This window comes from Halichoeres trimaculatus, unplaced genomic scaffold (genome assembly GCF_033239565.1).
Source record: "Halichoeres trimaculatus isolate MK-OKI-2021-1 unplaced genomic scaffold, fHalTri1.1 fHalTri1_scaffold_18, whole genome shotgun sequence".
Classification (NCBI taxonomy): domain Eukaryota; kingdom Metazoa; phylum Chordata; class Actinopteri; order Labriformes; family Labridae; genus Halichoeres; species Halichoeres trimaculatus.
The window spans coordinates 10,358,743-10,376,935 of NW_027437196.1; the positions used below are offsets into that span (position 1 = coordinate 10,358,743).

General features: G+C 38.4%; 1 protein-coding gene across 2 annotated transcripts in view; it reads right to left on the reverse strand.

Moving 5' to 3' along the window:
• The window catches only part of esyt2b (extended synaptotagmin-like protein 2b), a 56,470-nt gene extending 38,285 nt beyond the window's left edge, over positions 1 to 18,185 (reverse strand). For both annotated transcript variants that reach the window (XM_074693676.1, XM_074693675.1), the window contains exons 1-5: positions 17,475 to 18,185; positions 11,020 to 11,061; positions 8,541 to 8,675; positions 8,149 to 8,225; positions 5,134 to 5,206 (exon numbers count right to left, since the gene is read on the reverse strand). In XM_074693676.1, the coding sequence (XP_074549777.1) occupies positions 5,134 to 5,206; positions 8,149 to 8,225; positions 8,541 to 8,675; positions 11,020 to 11,061; positions 17,475 to 17,876 (729 nt within the window). In that variant the 5' untranslated portion in view covers positions 17,877 to 18,185. The remainder of the gene's footprint in view (positions 1 to 5,133; positions 5,207 to 8,148; positions 8,226 to 8,540; positions 8,676 to 11,019; positions 11,062 to 17,474) is intronic.
• Positions 18,186 to 18,193: the final 8 nt, after the last annotated feature.

Sequence of the window (18,193 nt, forward strand, 5' to 3'; positions counted from 1 at the left end):
CCCCACTCCACTTTCTGCGCAACATATTATGACAATTAAAAGGATTATGATGTTGGAAGAGCTTTACGTGCGTCATGTGGAGACCGCACAGCTGCTCTGGTCCACAGCGAGGAACAAAGGATGTCTAAATTCGAGCAGCTGTATGTTTGTTTTGAGGTTATATTTGTTCTGTACGGGAAACATTATCAGCGAGAAGCAGCAATTATACAGGAGGAGACAACACTGTTACAGCACCAGCGGAAATAACAGTTATAACTCGTCAAACCAGATATGATTACAGCTGTTTGAAGTCAATCAGGCGCCAAGTGCATGAAGCAGCAAATTCTACCAAAATACTTTTATTACAAAGGACAGGATACTAGAAGCAACCCACCAGAGGGCCAATATCATGAGGTGCATGAACAAAGCATCAGCCCATACCCTCCATAAAAAGAGTCCTGAACTGTGGTCAAAACTGTGGCTAGGTGTTTTGGCTGTTACAGCAGCTCTTTCTTCCTTGTCGATTTCTTGTAATTTTTTTAAATCTCTTTTTGTCATTTTTGCATTTGGAGTGGATCACTACTTTGTATGATTCATCTGCTGGTCTTGGACACCAAACTGGTTTTGTCTTCAGTGATATTTTTACTATTTTTGCTCCTGTGTTTGTCTGGAGATCCGACATGTAACCATGACTGCATTGTTTACATGTGGACTCAGCTGTTAGCAGCCTGTAGCATGTCAATGCTAACTGGTGCAAGGCCTGGTGTCTTTCCACAAGGTGAGGACAACATGGTGGTTCTCAGGTCTGAGCTAAGAATGTGACGACATGGACCTGTCCTTCCATCCATCGTTATTGGGAACTTAGGATCTATCTCCAATAAGGTGGACAAGCTAGCCGTGCTAACCCAGCAACAGAGGGAATACCAGCAGGCAGAGTAGCATCATGCTATTCACAGACATGGCTAACTGAGCTAACACTGGACACAAACGCCACATTGGAAAAACTTCACCTGCTGCGAGCAGACAGGATCCAGGAGACAGAGACTGAACAGACTGCTGAAGAAGCTCAGTCCTGGACCCTGTGGAGGTGGAGGCTGGCTGAACTGGAGAATGATGAACAAGCTGTCATCATCTATTTTCTTAAAGACCTTTTTGCACTTTCTATACACTTTCTTACTTTTGTTTTCTCGATTGCTGCTGGGCTAAACAAAGTTTTTTAAATTTTATTCTATTTCTAAAACAGGTTGGAGCCAAGGGGCAACATCCAGTCTAGAAAAATTAAGCCTATACGGAAGTGCTACAAGTTGCTGTACATTGAGAATCAGCACGAGGCTGGCTGCAGAAAGACTGGAAACCACTTACACACCAAGCCAAAAAAATAAACAGACTTTTACAGCATTAGTTCAAAAAAACAACTTTGGTCTGAAACAATGATTTCTCTTTTAGCACACACTGTGCTGGAGAAGAATTTCTTTAAACTCTGTGTTTTTAAGTTTTGAAGGTCACAAGTTTGTTCAATCAGAGGCACAGCTCAGCTCACATGATTGACGGGCGCTTGGTAGCTGTTAGAAAGGAAGCTCAAAGCTTGCTTCATATCCAATATGGCCGCGCCCACTGATTGGTTTCATTACTCTGCATCAAGAACAGACGGGTGACGTTGCAGAGACTATGTCCATATTTTATACAGCCTGTGGTTGGGGCCCTGTGTTATTTTACTTTTCAGTTTAAAAACATGCTTGAGTTCATTTACTCCCACAAACACTGATGCAGTCATTTGAACTCATCCAGTTCTTTACGTTGACATTTCAGAGCAGGGATGCACAGATCCAACTAGTCCCAAAAACTAAACCCATACCTGGGCTTTGGTATGGGCCAATATTAAGTTGATCTGATACCAGTATTAATTTAACATTCTCTATTCCTCAATAGGATGAGGAGAGGATGAGGATGAGACTGGGAATTATGTTTGGGGAACATAAGGCTTTTCTAACTTTGGTGAAACAAGCATGAAATACTTAATTATTAAAATGCAGAAATACCAACATTAATGATGTAGTTTGTTCTCATGTTAATCATAAACACAAAGGAGAAAAGAACTAAGTTGAACAGATCTGTCCTATGAATGGTCCCTTTGTCATGAGTGTCCAATTTTACTGTTTTAGTCTGTTTCAGGCTGATGCCCGGTTGGGGATTGGATCTGTGCATCCATTCCTTCAGAGATGGAATTTTCCCAAAGGAATAATTAAGGCAACTTATTTCTATATTGGACCTAAAAGAACGGAAATATGTAGAAAGTTGTCAATAGTGCTTAAAACAGGATCAAGTCTGTGTCAAATTGGTTTGCCCAGTTAGGCTACCATTAGCAGAGCTAGCAACACCAGCTTTTGTTCTTCCTCTCAGTTTAACTTTACACACACAAGACCCAGGCTACACAGCTTAATCTCCATTTGAGGGGCTGGTACGGCTTAGTGGTAAATTTTTGCATGCCATGAGATTAGCCCTCAAGCGGTTAGCTGGGGTTTGAACCAAACCTGCGACCCATTGTCACTCCCCACCATTGTTTCCCCCAAGAGTCAGGGAAATAACTTAAAAAACCCCACTTTATCTACATTTTAGATCACAAAACATTCCAACCATAACGACAAAATACTGCCCAAGTGTTAGTGCCACAAACCAGATTTATAATATAATCTGAACTATTAAATCATGTTTTTCTTTATCTCCGATCCCAATATCTTGACATGTACAGCAGCTAACGGCTCAAATAGAACTAACTACTACAAAAAACGAGTAGACAAAAAGGAAAACTTGTCAAAAAGAAATCCATTAGACGCCATCATTCACTTGAAGATTTAACAGCTTATTGTGTACGGACGTTTTGGTGAGGGGTTGATCTCCATCATATTAGTGATTCAAAACAACAGGCTGATATTACATAAATAATAAAAGACCAATATGTGCCCCAGTTTAACCCCACCCCTCACAAAGCCATCACTAATCTTTCTGATATCATGGACTCAAACACACCTGCTCTGTGTAACCTACACCAGCTCAAGGAGTGATGAGGACTTGTGTATTAGGTGTTGATAATAAGCTGGGGAGAGCTGCTGCAGTTACACAACATGAGCAGAAGGCAACAAATGTCTCCCAGGGATAGATCTAACAGCCCTCGGTCTCCAAGGAGGCGCACTGATTGTTTTTCTACATTTCACTGCAGCAGTGCACACAAAGGCCAAGGACGAACAAGAGCAACACTCTGTGACACGTGATACTCCTCTGAGGGACTGTTTAAAAAAAGGCAGTGTTTATTCTGTGAATGTATTATCTTAAAAAGTAGCACTGAAATTATTGAAATACATCTAGACTCAAACAAGAAGTAGCTCCAAACTAACAGGTCTTATGAGATGTTGAAGGGTTACACTGCAAAAACGAAAGTAAAAGTAAAAAGGAGAAAAAAAACACACAACTGGTTCCTCAGAATGGAAGGATACTTTTCACCCAAGTACTGAAATAAGTCCCATTGTTTCTCCAGTGACTCGAAAATCAGCTGCAAGTATACAGAGCAGGATATGGGCACTGTTTTTTATTTCTCAAGTTGGGCTAGTAAAAATGAACTAATGAAAAAAATGGGAAATTAAAATGAAAATTTTAAAAAAGTATAAAAAGGAGAGGTTTTTAGAAAAGAAATATTATTTAGAGGAAAAAAATGACTATACAAAGAAAATAGTTATAATTCTTCAAAAATGTTTTTTTGGGGGGGCAAAAAAAGTGGAGAAAGATGCCATTGGGAAAGTTAGTATCCTGCAAAAAAAAGTTTATTCTCACTTTTCTGAGAAAATACACATCTGAGAATAAATGTTGTTGGAAAAAAAAATCTTTAGTATGGTGACGAAAAAGCTTTTATTCTGAAAAAAGCCACTATCCATACATTTTTTTTTATTTGAAAAAATTAGAGAAAAAGTCTTTGGTCTGAGAAAAAGTTAGTCCCAGAATTCTGACAATAACCCTTTAATTTTCATTTTTTAATTACAAAGGTTATGAATTTGATTTAATTTAATCCTTTGAAATTTGGAAAAATAAATAAATAAATAATTTAATTTAATTCAATTTTATTTTATTTATTTATTTATGATTATTATATATGTTTTTGGAGCAAAAAAAAATACAGAAACAAAAAATTTAACAAAAATTATTTTAAGCTACAGAAAACCCAATCAGTTTCTCAACACACTTTGAATGAGCTATAGCGACTCAAAAACTGCTCTACCAGCAAGTTAAAGGGTTAAAGTCAGACTTTTAAACTAGGAATCAATATTTTCCTCTTTCTGAAACAAACTTTGATCTCAATATTTTTTTCTTACCTAACCTCCAAAGCCAACTTTGCTTTATTCTGAAAGGGTTGTATTTATTAAAACTTGATAAACAACGTTGTGGAGCAAGGTTTTCTCATTTTAAATTTCCTTGTGAACTGAAAGTGCATTTGATATTTTTATTGAACATTTAATTGAAAATTTACCTTGTACAATGTTCCAAATTGTGCCAATATTGGAATGAAAAAGATAACAGAATAACTTCTATTATAGTCTGTATGCTTATTTTCAAATCACTAAACTGGCTAGACTCATCAACAGATCCAATCAAATTAAATGTCTTTTCATTATGTTCGTTAAATGGTGTACACAGTGTTCCCGAGTGATCACAGAGCCAGATATGTTATTAATAATAGATTGAACTGAGGAGAGACGGTGTGCAGTTGAAGCTTGTTGGTTTATGGTGGCACTTTATTGTCATTCTGCTGTTGTCATTGAATTCATTATAACATGACTGAGCACAGCCTCATCAGTATGAGCGCACAGTGCGCCTGATCTATCTAAGCTGTCATACTGCACTTACTCTGAAAGCTTTTTTATATGCAGATTTTTAATAGGCGCCTTTGCACCGAAATAACAATATTCCAGCTCCTGTCTGCAAACCTTAGGCACCCTGTTATTATACAGAAGGCTAAATTGTTCATTCAGTTCTGAAAGAGCTTCTAAAGATCGCACAGACCTTCACCAGAAGCCTCAGTGTTACTTCAAACACTTTGTGCGTTTTTAGACAACCTTCATAGAGATGAAACGTAAAGACAAAGAAAAAAAAGAGGAGTTTTCTTACCTGGATGCTTTTGATGCCGGCTTTGCAGTAATATCGTTTGATGTCAACATCAATCTCAGTGTTGCCGACAAAGCTGAGGGGAAAAACAAACATAACAGATGTAAATCCTGCACCAGATTCCTCTTGTTTATTCACCGAGTTGAGAGGGAGTCACATTTTCTTGTATATTCAAATAAGACATGACATTTGTTAAAGAGAGGGTATTGTGCTTTGTGCAGACTTTGTGCTGTCCCTCTGGTACCCCTGGAGGAGCTTTACAGCTTTAAAAAAAATCCCTATTTTTCTCACACTGGTGTTTTAGAAAACTCTTATTTCAGCCTCAGTCTGAAACAGTTCATTTTAGCTGCTGTCTCTTTAAGGCTTCCCATTCCACAAACCCCCTTCCTTCTGATTGGTCAGCCTTCTGGAGGCCTATCAGTGGCAGATTCCAGGGCCATCCCATACTAACGTGTCATGAACCAGTTAAGAGATCTGTCTGTGATGACGTCATCATTACAGTCTCGTGAGAATCTCTTAAAAATCTTGTTTTGAGCCGTTTACGGATAGATTCAGGGGTTTCTACAACTTATAAATGCATAGAGGTTTGGAAATCATCATACCCCTCTTTAAATTTTACCATCAAGGAGAACCCATATTGAGAGAGACTGAGATTATGACACCTGGCTGGTGCTTGAATGGAAAAGCATCCAAAAGAAGGACCCAAAGGCATTCAGATGCACTGTCATCTCTCAGTTATCAGAGCTTCCTCTGTATCGGAGCTTGAAATGGAACATTTTCAGCTGCAGCTGAAGCAAATGAAGCACTTTGAAAATCACAGCCTTGTTAAATAGCTTCGCAATCACAGGATGTGCAGTTTATAGATCAGAGGGGTCAGAGAGACGTGGAAGAGGAAAGAGCAGCCCCTGTGTGGAAAACTACTTGGCCTGTGCACAGCATGTAATTAGGTTACATTTGCAGATAATACATGACTAAGTGCCTCAGTAGAAATAAAATTATGACAATAAATGTTCGTCGACAACCTTTACTTCTCATGTCAGAGAGGATCCCCGGTGCATCTATACCCTGATTCCATTCATCACCGCATCACTCAGTCGAGCAACATGGCATACCGTTAAGGTCAACCAATTTGTTTCTTGTGCTTTGTGTTATTGTTTCTTCATCTCTCGCCTGCTGGTAATCTATGTCTCCTATAAGCCAGGATCAACCTCTGCCCTGTTTCCAACCCTTGAGACGCCGGTTGATCCACTTATTGCTTACCCACCTCTCATCCCTACTCTACCTCCGTTCTCCAAGAATTATCAGTCTGTAACCTTAACTGTATTAAAACCTCTCTAACTGATTTAACTGTGTCTTTGCTGTGCACTTTGGCTCAAGAGAAAATTGCAATTCTAATAACACACTAAGGTTCACAGAGAGTTAAGAAGTTCAGAAAGAACGTCATATTTGAACTGGTAAAAAGTTCCCTTTAACACAGAAGTTTTTAATCACACTCTTCAATTTTTCTCTCACACTGATCCTCATAAAGGTGCAATATTGGTGTTCCAGTGCGTCACTCTACACAGGACCGCTGCATTTTGGAAATAGGAGGAACACACACAGCTGTTTTGTCCTGCCAGCTCTGATGTTTTCGCAAACAGTGACTTGTTCCTGTCTCGTCTCTGTTACTCTCTTCGATGTTCACCAGAGGTGGAAGCACTTCAACTTACCATTCTGTTTAGGTCTGACATAGATAAAACAGTCCTGCCAAATTCTCACAAGTACACGACTGTGAAAAGAGTCATACAGCATTGTTGTTACAAAGAAAGAATAAAAGCTGTGAGAAGAAACTGTGTTGTACAAGAAAGAACAACATCCCTGACAAAATCTCCAATTAGAATGGTACAAGTTCAGTTGCACTGTTAGTAACAGAGGCATTGGGTTTTGACCAGAAAAGTTATCATCCTAGTTTAAGTGTTCAAAGTCTGGCAACACTACTTTATTTCATTTATCTTTATTTTTAGAAAAGGATTATAGTGACCGAGTTTATTGGAAGTTAGACTAGAAAAAAATACTTCTTTCTGAAATTCTTTGTGGGGGTCAGAGAAAAATGATTTTTTTTTCCTTTTCTTTTTTTGGGACAAAAAAAATTGGTTTCTAGTCAAATTTGGGGAATCAAGTCAGAAGTCTGACTTTATTCTTAAATTTATATTATTAGGAAAAACTAAATACATAAAAAATGTGATTAAAAAATTCAATATTCTTGCTTTTTCCCCTCAGAATTTCAAAAGAAGAGTAGGAATTTATTCTGAAATAAGAATTCTGTGAAAAAAAAAGTCACAACTCTGGGTCAAAATTTTTACTTTTTTCCACAATTCTGACTTAAATCTCGTGATTTCTTTTATTTTCTAGCAATTCTGGCATAATTTCTAAAGAATTCTGAAAATAATGTCTGAAAAGGTGTTTTTTTCAGCAAATAATAGACTTTCACAAAGAAAAATCTGAACTTCTAATTGAAAATTCTGAGAAATGAAAAGAGATTGTGAGATTAACAACAGAATTATTGGACACTGATTCTCACTCAGAATTCCAAGTTAAGAGAGGCCTTGGATCTTATTTTGAAATTCTGAGGAAAAATTTCAATGCTAAGACAGAATTTGACTTTTACGATTATGACCACCTCTGCAAATTCAATCTTATTTGTCAAAATTCTGAATGTAAAGTCAGATTTTTTTTTTTTGAAAATGATTGATTTTTTTCTTATAATCATTTATTTTTAGTGGCTCTTGTCCTCTTCAGTGTGCATGGGACTCTTTTCCCCTTAAAACAGAAAACACATAGACTTTTTTCCCCTTTTCTTTGTATAATTACTCCATTTGTATGTTTCCTAATTCACCTTATTATTGTGGAATACTAATTCATGATTCTGGCAGAGCCTTTATAGAGTTTTAAAGATCAGTTGGAAGCATTTTGTACCCCAATCAGAAAGCATCATAAAGTACAATAATAATGGTGGTTTCAGAGATCTGATTGGCTTACCTGATCTGTAGATCCATGATGATCTGCCTCTTATCTACGTTCTCTGTGTAAACCTTGACCCCGTTGATCCTAATGGGCTGAAACCACAACAGAGGGAAACATTATGGCTGCCCCTCCACTCCAGTCCATCAACACTACCCTGACACCTCCGCCCGTCCCAAACCCCCACACAGTGACCACAAGGTTGCACCCCTCTTGACCCTCAATGTGGAAAGTATTTATAAAGCAAGCCCATGTGTCAGCGACATGCATGTATATGTTCACGTTCAAGCTTCCACACACCCTCTCCAGCTGTCCTGAACTGCACCTGCTGCCGGGAGTCTATTCTGTCACTGCTGAAACAACACATGATCAGTCCATAAACCTCCTGCTGAAACACCATAAGGACTCACTTTGTCTCCCATGTCAATCTTGCTGAAGCAGAAGGTGCTGAGGTGGGCGTTGGATTCCTTCACTGCCGGCTCGATCGTATCGTGGAATAGTTTCTCCACGAACTTGCAGATATACGGCCACATTTGTTTTACTGTCTGAGGGGACAGAAAAAGGTGAATCCATGAAATCTTTCATCTTTCAGGGCATGTACACAGATGTTCTATAACACCTTGTGAAATATTAATGTAATTGTAATCTCCATTTACAGTTAAAGATGAAAATAAAGAAAATAAGTTGTGTTGAAATATCATAAAACAGCAGACTTTTATATGGAGGAATAACAATCCATACGGAGAGCAAAAGCAAGCAGGAAGAATCAGCTGTAATGACATCTCTGATCCAATCTGTATTAATGTAAAAATTATTTATCCCTATTAAAAGACATCAGTGTGCAAGTGCAAGTGCAATGTGTGGTGAATTGAAATGTTTAAAAAAGTAACCAGTGTTGCTGGAGTGCACACTGTTTCCTTACCCATTTGAAAACAGACTTTGTGATTCTTGCATTTTACGTCTTCTGATCTCTTTCAAAGTGTTATTTGAACTATCTTAAGACCTGTTCACTGCAAAAAATTAGAGAGTCTTTAACTATTTACAGTGAAACTGAGACTTACCAGGAATAGATATACAGGATGTGCTACTTAGGAATGTAATATGCCCCCAAAAAACTCAGAGTTGCTTCTGAGCTTTGCTCTGCTCAGATGGTCTGGAATAATGTCTCTCCATACATACTAAGTATTTACAGTGAAACTAAGACTTACCAGGAACAGATAAGCAGGATATGCTCCTTTCAAAATATAAAACACCAAGAAATAATCTGTAATTTGTGTGTTCTGCACGGATGAAGTAGGCCAATGTAAAGCATCTTTGAAACTCACTATAAACAGAAACAGTGAAATGTAGGATAGGATGTAGGATAACCTAATTGGGAATGTTGTATGCCAATGAAGACTGTCTTTTTTATCTGCTAGAATTTGCTTAAAGTAGTTACAGTCCCGGCTTAGTATTTACAGTGAAACTCGGACTCACTACTAAGAGATATGCAGGATGTGATATTTCAGGGGTGTAATACACCAAAAAAAAAAGAATCTATATCTTTCTCTTGAGTTTTGCTCTGCTGAAGTGAGCAAGAATAAAGTCTCTTAAAAGCTTACTTTGTAAAGTGACACTGACACTAAGCAGAAACAGAAACACAGAATACGCTACTTTGCAAGTTTAATATTTTTGTTTTCGGTTTTGCAGTGCTGAAGTGATCCAGACTCACTTCTTTTAAATACTTACTGAATACGATGACACTAAGAATTACCAGGAATAAAAAATAAGCAGGATGTGCTACTTTCAAAATGTAATACATCAAGAAAAGCTTCTGTTTTTGTGTATTTTGTACTGCTGAAGAAGGCTAGTATAGAGCATTTTGCAACATACTATTAACAGTGAAACTGAGACTTACCAGGAACAGAAAAGTGGGATAAGCTACTGTGGGGATCTTATACACAAAAAAAAGACTGTTTTTTTGTTATGCTCTGCTAAAGTCAACTTAAACTACTTATATTCATCACTTAGTTTTTACACTGAAACTGAGACTTACCAGGAACACATAAGCAAAATGTTCTACTTTGGGGATGTAATACATCTTTTGAGATTTGCTCTGATGAACTGAGCGAGAATTCAACAACTTACTTTGTACAGTGAAACTGAGACTGAAGGGCACAGATCAGTGTAAATGTAATACACCAAAAACATCAGTGGTTATTTCAGTTTTTCCCTACTTGATGTAAGCACTCTGTGCTCTAGAGTAAAGTCTCTTATTTACTGAGTGTTTACAGTGAAACTAAGACTCACAGCTAAAGATGCACTTAACCAAGAAATTATGGCATCTTTTTTCTCCCGGGCAAAGAAAATACTGTAGTTTCTTGAAGTGCTACATGGACTGTAAGCGACTCAGAGTATGTATTTGAAAAAGAAAGTCTCAGTGTGGGTTTTTGTGAGCTACACTGCAATGCCTGAAGGGTTACCCTGCAAGTTTATAATGTTGTCAGATGATAGCCAACAGTTCCATGATTGATACTTTATTGGCCATACCCCTCTGAATGATATATTTAGCTTATGTTGTAGTCATTTTTGCGAGTACAGAAATAAATAAACTAAAGTTAGTATTTGTATCACTGTAATGTGTACTTGACTGATGCGCTTTAAAATTCAAGCCAGGTTTGTTGCCATGGGGGTTCACATGGGTTAATGCATTTCACAGCACTGCAGAAACAGGTTCATGTCAAGTCAGATGTGCTGCAGTGTTGTCACCGTGGCAACATCCACCGCACCATTGGGGAAAAGAGAGCAGAGGAGCGACAGACATCCAATTTCCTCCAGTTTATAAAAAGCAAAGAAACGAGGGCTTCACTCAAGCAGACAAATGAAAGAGACAGGCACTCAATTCTTTACCTTGTTTAGCCACTCCACTCGCTCTACGTCTGGGAAGTGGACCTACAGAGGAGAAAACAGAGCAGATCATCTTTAGCCTGTGTGGGTTTCAAGAAGGCCGGTGATGCAATATGATGAAAAAGTCTGTCGCTGCAGTCAGATTTGGTCCACTTGAAATTATGCATTCAAAATCCTTGTGTAATCAGGATATGTAAAAGATTAAAGGTCATTTCTTTCTGCGAAGTTGGATTAATTGCAGTTTGAAAAGCCAACAGCTTCCAATAATTACAGCTAAATACCAGATTCGAAGAGGTGTAGTGCCACTCATCAAAGCAAAGCTTGCATATATTATAAAATGATTGCAGAAGTATTTACTCTGCCTAGCCTTCGTATCTTTTATATTTCATGACAAAATTAATAAAAATTCAACCTTAAAAATGTTTAATTCATTCGGACTGCACTGTTTACCGATTCACAATATCGTTGCTGCCTTAAATACATGGCTTTTGTATTGCAGGTTAAATGCTCAAGAGGCTGAAAGCTTGAATTGGGATTTTTTCGATGGGTGTGGTAGTGGATGGCGATGTCACACATTTGCTCTGGTATTAGACACAGTGAAATTAAAACCTAAAGACCACTTCTTGGAGTCACTAATGGATTAAATGCTTGCGCTGAACTGTTTCCCAGCTTATGCTGCCTCTCTGCACGCAACATAAAAGCGCAGATACAACATTGATATTTCAACTCTCAATATTGATTTTTTTTGTAAAAAAAAAACAAAAAAAAAAAACCAACTTTTTGCCACGTTGGAAGTAAAATACGACTTCTGCTCCTCCACTGCCGTAGATGGCACCAAAGAGCTACTCTGCTACATGTTGCCCATAGACTGTACAATCAAAATTGTCTTAAAGTATATTCAAAACAATCATTCTGATACTTCTTGACATGGGTTTTGATATCGTAGACATCGATGTTTTCTATTTTTGGGACAGCTGATTTAAAATAATTTTAAGTTTAATTTTTGCAGTGTAGTGGACTAATAAAATCAGCTCAATAGTAAATTTTATATGCAATACCAGATTTTTTTAATGAAAAACTAGGGATGCACGATATTGGATTTTTGCAGATATCAGATATGCCGATATATCGAAACCCCTTTTGGCCGATACCGATACCGATAATCACAAGTTTGTTTGTTTTTTTCACTGTAAAGAAAGCTAAGTAGATCCTGTACTGGAATTTATATGTTACTCTTATTGTGACCGTCTTATTTGTTTAAGAAACACACATAAAACAAGACAAAAAACATTTTATTTTACCATAAATGAGAAATGTATTATTTTTTCAAACTCAAGACATTCAGTGTTGAAATACAGATAAATAATTTCTTTAGATCACATGAACTTTAAATGTACAATGCATTTTTAAACATAACCAAGTTGCATTTGATTATTTTAGAGCTACTGTAACAACCTGGTGACAGACACAGAGCTCTGCAGTGCAAATAAATGAAGTGCTACATTTTATTTAAGGAGCTTATTTTTCAGATGGAAAATAATAATAATCCTAACTGAATAGCACCTTATCGGCTGTGCTTATCGGCAGAAATTTTCATATCTGCCGATACCGATAAACGTGTTTTTAAGCTTTTATCAGCCGATACCGATATTGTGCTGATAATATCGTGCATCCCTATGAAAAACATTGGTTGCACCAATTGACATTTATCAGTTTCACCAAGTGACCATGTTTTTCAACCAATAATTTCTTAGTAACATTATATTAATCTCACAGTAGTTTAAGCAAACTTGAAGCACTTTATGTTTTTGGGTTAAGGGTTTGTATGGATGTACCAATGCATTTCACTTTCAGTATTTAAAAAAAAAAAAAAATAAAAAAAAAAAATATATATATATATATATATATATATATATATATATATATATATATATATATATATATTTGAGTAAAAGTGTGTAATTTTCATTAACATCTTCTCCATTTTTTTCTTAGTTATCTCTATAGAATATCAAGATATATCACAATATTGTGACATTATCATAACTTGACCCAAGTATTGTAATGCGTATCCTATTGTGAGGTTCTGGCCAATACTCACCCCTAAAACAAACCAGAGAGAGCAGAGTGTGTTTCCATGAAAGAGTTCCTGCATGGGCGCATTTGATGCTAAAAACTCTTTGAAAAGGAGTTTGCGTTTGATGTGGAGGAAAGAGAGAAGTATCAAAACACTCTTCAAGAAAAGGTCAGTGGATTTCTCCCTGAGTTTCAACTCCTACCTGAAAAATGCCTTGATCTTATCCTTCTTCTCTGTGTGGTGCATTTTACAAGATAACTGACAGGAGAGCGGGCCAAAGACCTTCTTTTTCATGTTTTGGAGGAGTTATTGGCCCAAAGTGTTTCACTAGTAAATCATTGAGTCGAATAGCAGAATAAATCTAATACAATACTGTTGAGCACTTGCACCCTGCTATTTGTCTCAATAGGTCTCATATCTATAGATCCACATCAGTGCTGTGAGACTGAGCTGCTGTTTGACTAATCTTCCTGAACGAGCAAAGTAAATCGCCCATTGATTCGACATAAGGTTGAGGAAATGCCTGGAGAGAAGTCAATAACTTCCACAAAGGTGTGCAGCCATGCAAACTTTCCCTTAATAAATAAAAGATAAACAGCCTTTTCTCGCTATCGCGCTGCACTGGAGGCATTTCCACCCTAATCTCAGCTGAAAGATAAAGCAGCGCTTGTGGCTGGAGCGTTGGTGAGATATGACAGTGACAAGGGGAAGAACTGCTCCTGTAGGAGGCTGTGAAAGTGCAGATCCAGCGTTTATGTCAAAGTGAGAATAAAGAGGTGAGAGGAGCAGGAGGAAGGGGAATGGAAAGTTCCAGTTAATATGACAGATCTAGGCCCAAAGTCGTTTCATGAAGGAATAAAATCCTCTGAAAGAGCGACTGACGAGGTTCTTATTATAAGACCTGACACAGTGACCTTATTCACAACATGTAGGTGAAGTAATGATACGCTGAAGTGCTGCCAGAGAAAACCGAGCCGTGCAGCAGAAAGTGGAAGCAAAGCATCTTAATTATTCAGCTTGTTGGTGAGTTTGTATACAGCTAAAAAGTCATTAGGGATAATGTTTTCAAAGTGTAATTAAGAGCGTGCTTGGTGCTTTTTTAAATCCTGGACAGTGATTCTCCTTGACTTCAAACAGTCTCCAATAAGCACACAAGCCTGAGAAACACAACTGCTATAAACACTCTGCAAACAAAGCACTAATTTAACAGCTGCAGGTTTCTTTTCCCCCTGACTATACTGATTTGCTAAACTTGTCCTAAACATGCCAACAGAAGGATTTCTGTGAAAACATTTCAAGCTCTATTCTTCAGAGTTAAATGTCTCTCTCATTGTGAATAATTTCTGAGAAAAATGTGAAGGAAGTCTGGTTCTGAAGTGCTCAGACACTTTCCACCCAGCAGTGATTTCAGGCTTTTAGAATGACTGGATGAAATTGTCACTTTAGTCACAGATGGTTTCCTGACTTGTCACGAAGACACATTGAAATAAATTTGTTTTACAACCAGTTTAAATCTCCCAACATTAGCTTTGGTATAAATGTATCATCCATCTAATAACTTATCTGTTTATCAATTCATTTGTCGTCCATCTATCAATCTACCCATCCATCAATCTATTTATCCCTTATCCATCTATACATCTGTTGATCCGTCCATCAATACAGACTCTTCTTATTTATTCATCCATCCATTTATCACGTATTTCAGTCATCTTGCCAATCCATCTATCCATCCATTCATTTATTGATCATTCTACACATGTGTTGAGCCATTTGTCCATTTATTTATACATCTGTCCATTCATCACTTGATTTAACCATCCATCCACCCATTGATTCATCCTTCCATCAATTAAAACAGTACATTTATCTAATCCACACATCGGCCATACTCTCATCCATTCATCAATTTATGCACCTGTTAATCCATTGATCCCTTGATCATCATCATCTACCAACCTATCAGTTTATCAGTTAATCAAGCCATGCAGCTGTTTATCTATCAATCCAATCATCCAGCCAATCCATCCATTTATCCATCCATTGTCATTAATCCAATCATTTATCCAATCCAATCCAGCCATCTATTCAATCATTCATCCATTCATTTCTCCATTCAGCCATCCTACCAATTCATTCATCAGTTCATTCACGTGTTCATCCACCCGTCAATCTATAGTGGATACAATCGTCCATCCATCAAACATCCTCTACTTACTCTATACATCTAATCATTCATCCATCCATTTATCTAATCCATCCACTTAAACATCTATCCATCCATCAATACATTTGTGTATTAGTTTATCAATTAATCTCTTCATCCATCAGTTTATCTGTTTGTCAGTCGACCCAGCTGTTTAGCCATCCATTCAGTCATCCAGCCAAATTCATACATCATCATGAATTCATATAATTGTATAATCATACATGAATTTCCCTTCAGGGATGAATAAAGTATTTTTATCTTATCTTATCTTATCTTATCATTCTATTCATTCTATTCATTCATTAATTCAGGCACCCATTCATATACTCACCTGGTAATTGATTCAGTCAAACAATGCATCCACTGAATCCATATCTAAAATCATCCAATCCAACCAACCATCCATTAAAATAAGCCAATCAATCCTAAACCCGGAACATGTCTTCTCATCTTGTTAGTCACAGTGTGAACATAGACTTCTTTAAAATGAAGACATGGGACTTTAAGTTAACAAACTTTCTGACATGTAAGCTATCTGACATTTCCCCTAATTAAAGACACTTCTTGCTTTCCTCCTGCCTTTCTCTCACACAACACTGGAGCACTCTCTCAAACTCTGCACCAGTGTTATATGAATAATGCTTTTAGTGTAAGGGATCTGCCAGCCCAGAGATTCACACTGGAGTGTACTTTAGAAAAGTGGAGTTCGGAAATGGAGGCACTTCTCTAAAAAATTCTTTCTGAAGACAGTGACATGTCTTTAAAGACTCACATATGCCTTGCTGCTGGGGGAAACTGGCACTAGCCAAGATTTAGAAGCAATAACCGTGGCCTGGCTGATGGCAGCGCGTATCGATGCGGTGATATGTGCTCAGCTTTACACTCTGTGGGACTTCATCAATCTCTTAAGGTGTAACAGCCACGCCAGGTGCATGTAGTGCTTGACTTGCAGTTTCAGCAGAGGATTCTGGGGCCATTCAATAATGCCTTTGTACTTTTAAGTGGGATGTTTTTTGCTCCTCCGCCTCCATTCAATAGGCTCTTTGCCTCTAAAGCCCTGTCAGCATTGTGAGCTTTTTAAAACATGAGGTTGCACCGAGCATCCAAAGCCAGAGGAGCTGTGACTCTGGGGAGAGTCTGATAAGGAAAGTGCTGGATTCATAGTTGATAAGTTGACATGCAAAAAGTTGAGTCGTACTTTAATTAAGGGTTCACTTGAGCGATATTTCATGCTTGGATCACAGTGAATTAAAGGCTTTATAATTGGGTTTCTTTGGGACTTGACCTCTGAGACCAATTTATGCTGGAAAACATCAGCATGTAAATAAAATTCAAGACATTTTCTGCATTTCCCAAGACATTACTGCACTTTTGCTTATAAATGTTGCTTGCTTCACAATCCAATGCACTAAAAGTCTAGTTAATGTGGAGCAGACGACAGCATTTCAATTACCCGACCTTCATTGAGGGCTTTAATTTATTCTCATACCTTAACAAGAAGTCTATTTACATCGATGTGTTTCTCACCGGAGCACCCTTCAGACTGTGGTTAACTACATGCATTAAACGGTGTCCCGCAAACCGCTTTTAAAAGCAGCAGTGCTCATGGGGAGTCACATGTCACACAAAGATGTGACAAAAATAATGAGTCACGTGCAAAACAAAACCAAATAATATTGTCTTATATCATCTATAATTGTATTTCAGCTGGAGCTATGCAGCTTGGGGCAATGAGGGTTTTGGAAGAGGTCCCAAGGGGATTCCAAAAAGCCCCCAAACACCAAACTGTTAACCCTGACAAGCAAAAGTCAAGAAGCCCAGAGTTATCTAACAAGTGTTGCAGTAATAGAGTAGGTCTCAGTGAGGAGATAGCAGTCTGATTCCCAAAATAACAGAGACCCTGTGGGCATGTTTCCTTTCCAACGTGGTGTCTGGTTTAGCATTGTACCCTGCTGTATTTAGACTCAGTCTAATGTCACTGCTGGGGGGGGGGGGGGGGGGGGGCACAGCTGCTCCATCACAGCTTTACAGCTCAACTCTGCTCCTGTCAGCTGATTGTGTTTTCCTGGAACTCAATAATATAGGACACGAAAATACCACATGCAATACAAATAAACAGCTCAAGTAGGATAAAGGGCTGTGAGCATTATTTCATCACAGTGGATAACATACCCATGCTGGTAGATCAGAGGTGGTGAGACTCTGCCTGACACCTCTCTCCTCTTGCTCAAAGAAGGCAAGAGCTCTGTTCAGTCTGCTGTGTTTCCCTCCTGTGTTTCTCCTCCACCAGAAAAAGATAACAAGTCCAATCAACAGCCAGCTGAAACTGAACTCAAAATAGCCCAGAGCGTAAATGGGGAAAATGAGAACAAATGTTTTAGCGAAGTGGACCCAGGTGTGGGTGAGCTCGCTGGTGGAGGGCAGCGGGATATCCTCGGGTATGTCCCCCGCTGAGGGTTGGGTGAAGTTGGGCTGAGTGGGACTCGGCGCAGCGTGTCCGTTCTCCTTCGGGGAAGCAGGGCTTGCACCGGGTGAATGGGCTCCTCGAACATCCGTCATCCTGTCTCTAGACATATCGCAGTCCGTCCTCAAAGTGTCAAAATGAGGGTAAGCTTTGGCGACACGTTTCCCATGTGCGAGCGGACCGAAGCGGATCCTTTCGAGGGGAGAGCTCTCACGTTGGTTCACCTGCACACCAGCCCATCGCCTTCAGGGGAATCGTTCGCATTGACTACTTCAGATTTTACAACGGGCAGATAAGAAAAGCATTCCCTCACTCAAAATAGACCAGTCCAGTCCACAGCCCTCCAGCTCTGCCTCAGCACAGTGGAGAAATGACAAAATCCACGCACTCTGGGGGCTCGTGCACCGAGCCCTCACTGTTGTGACAG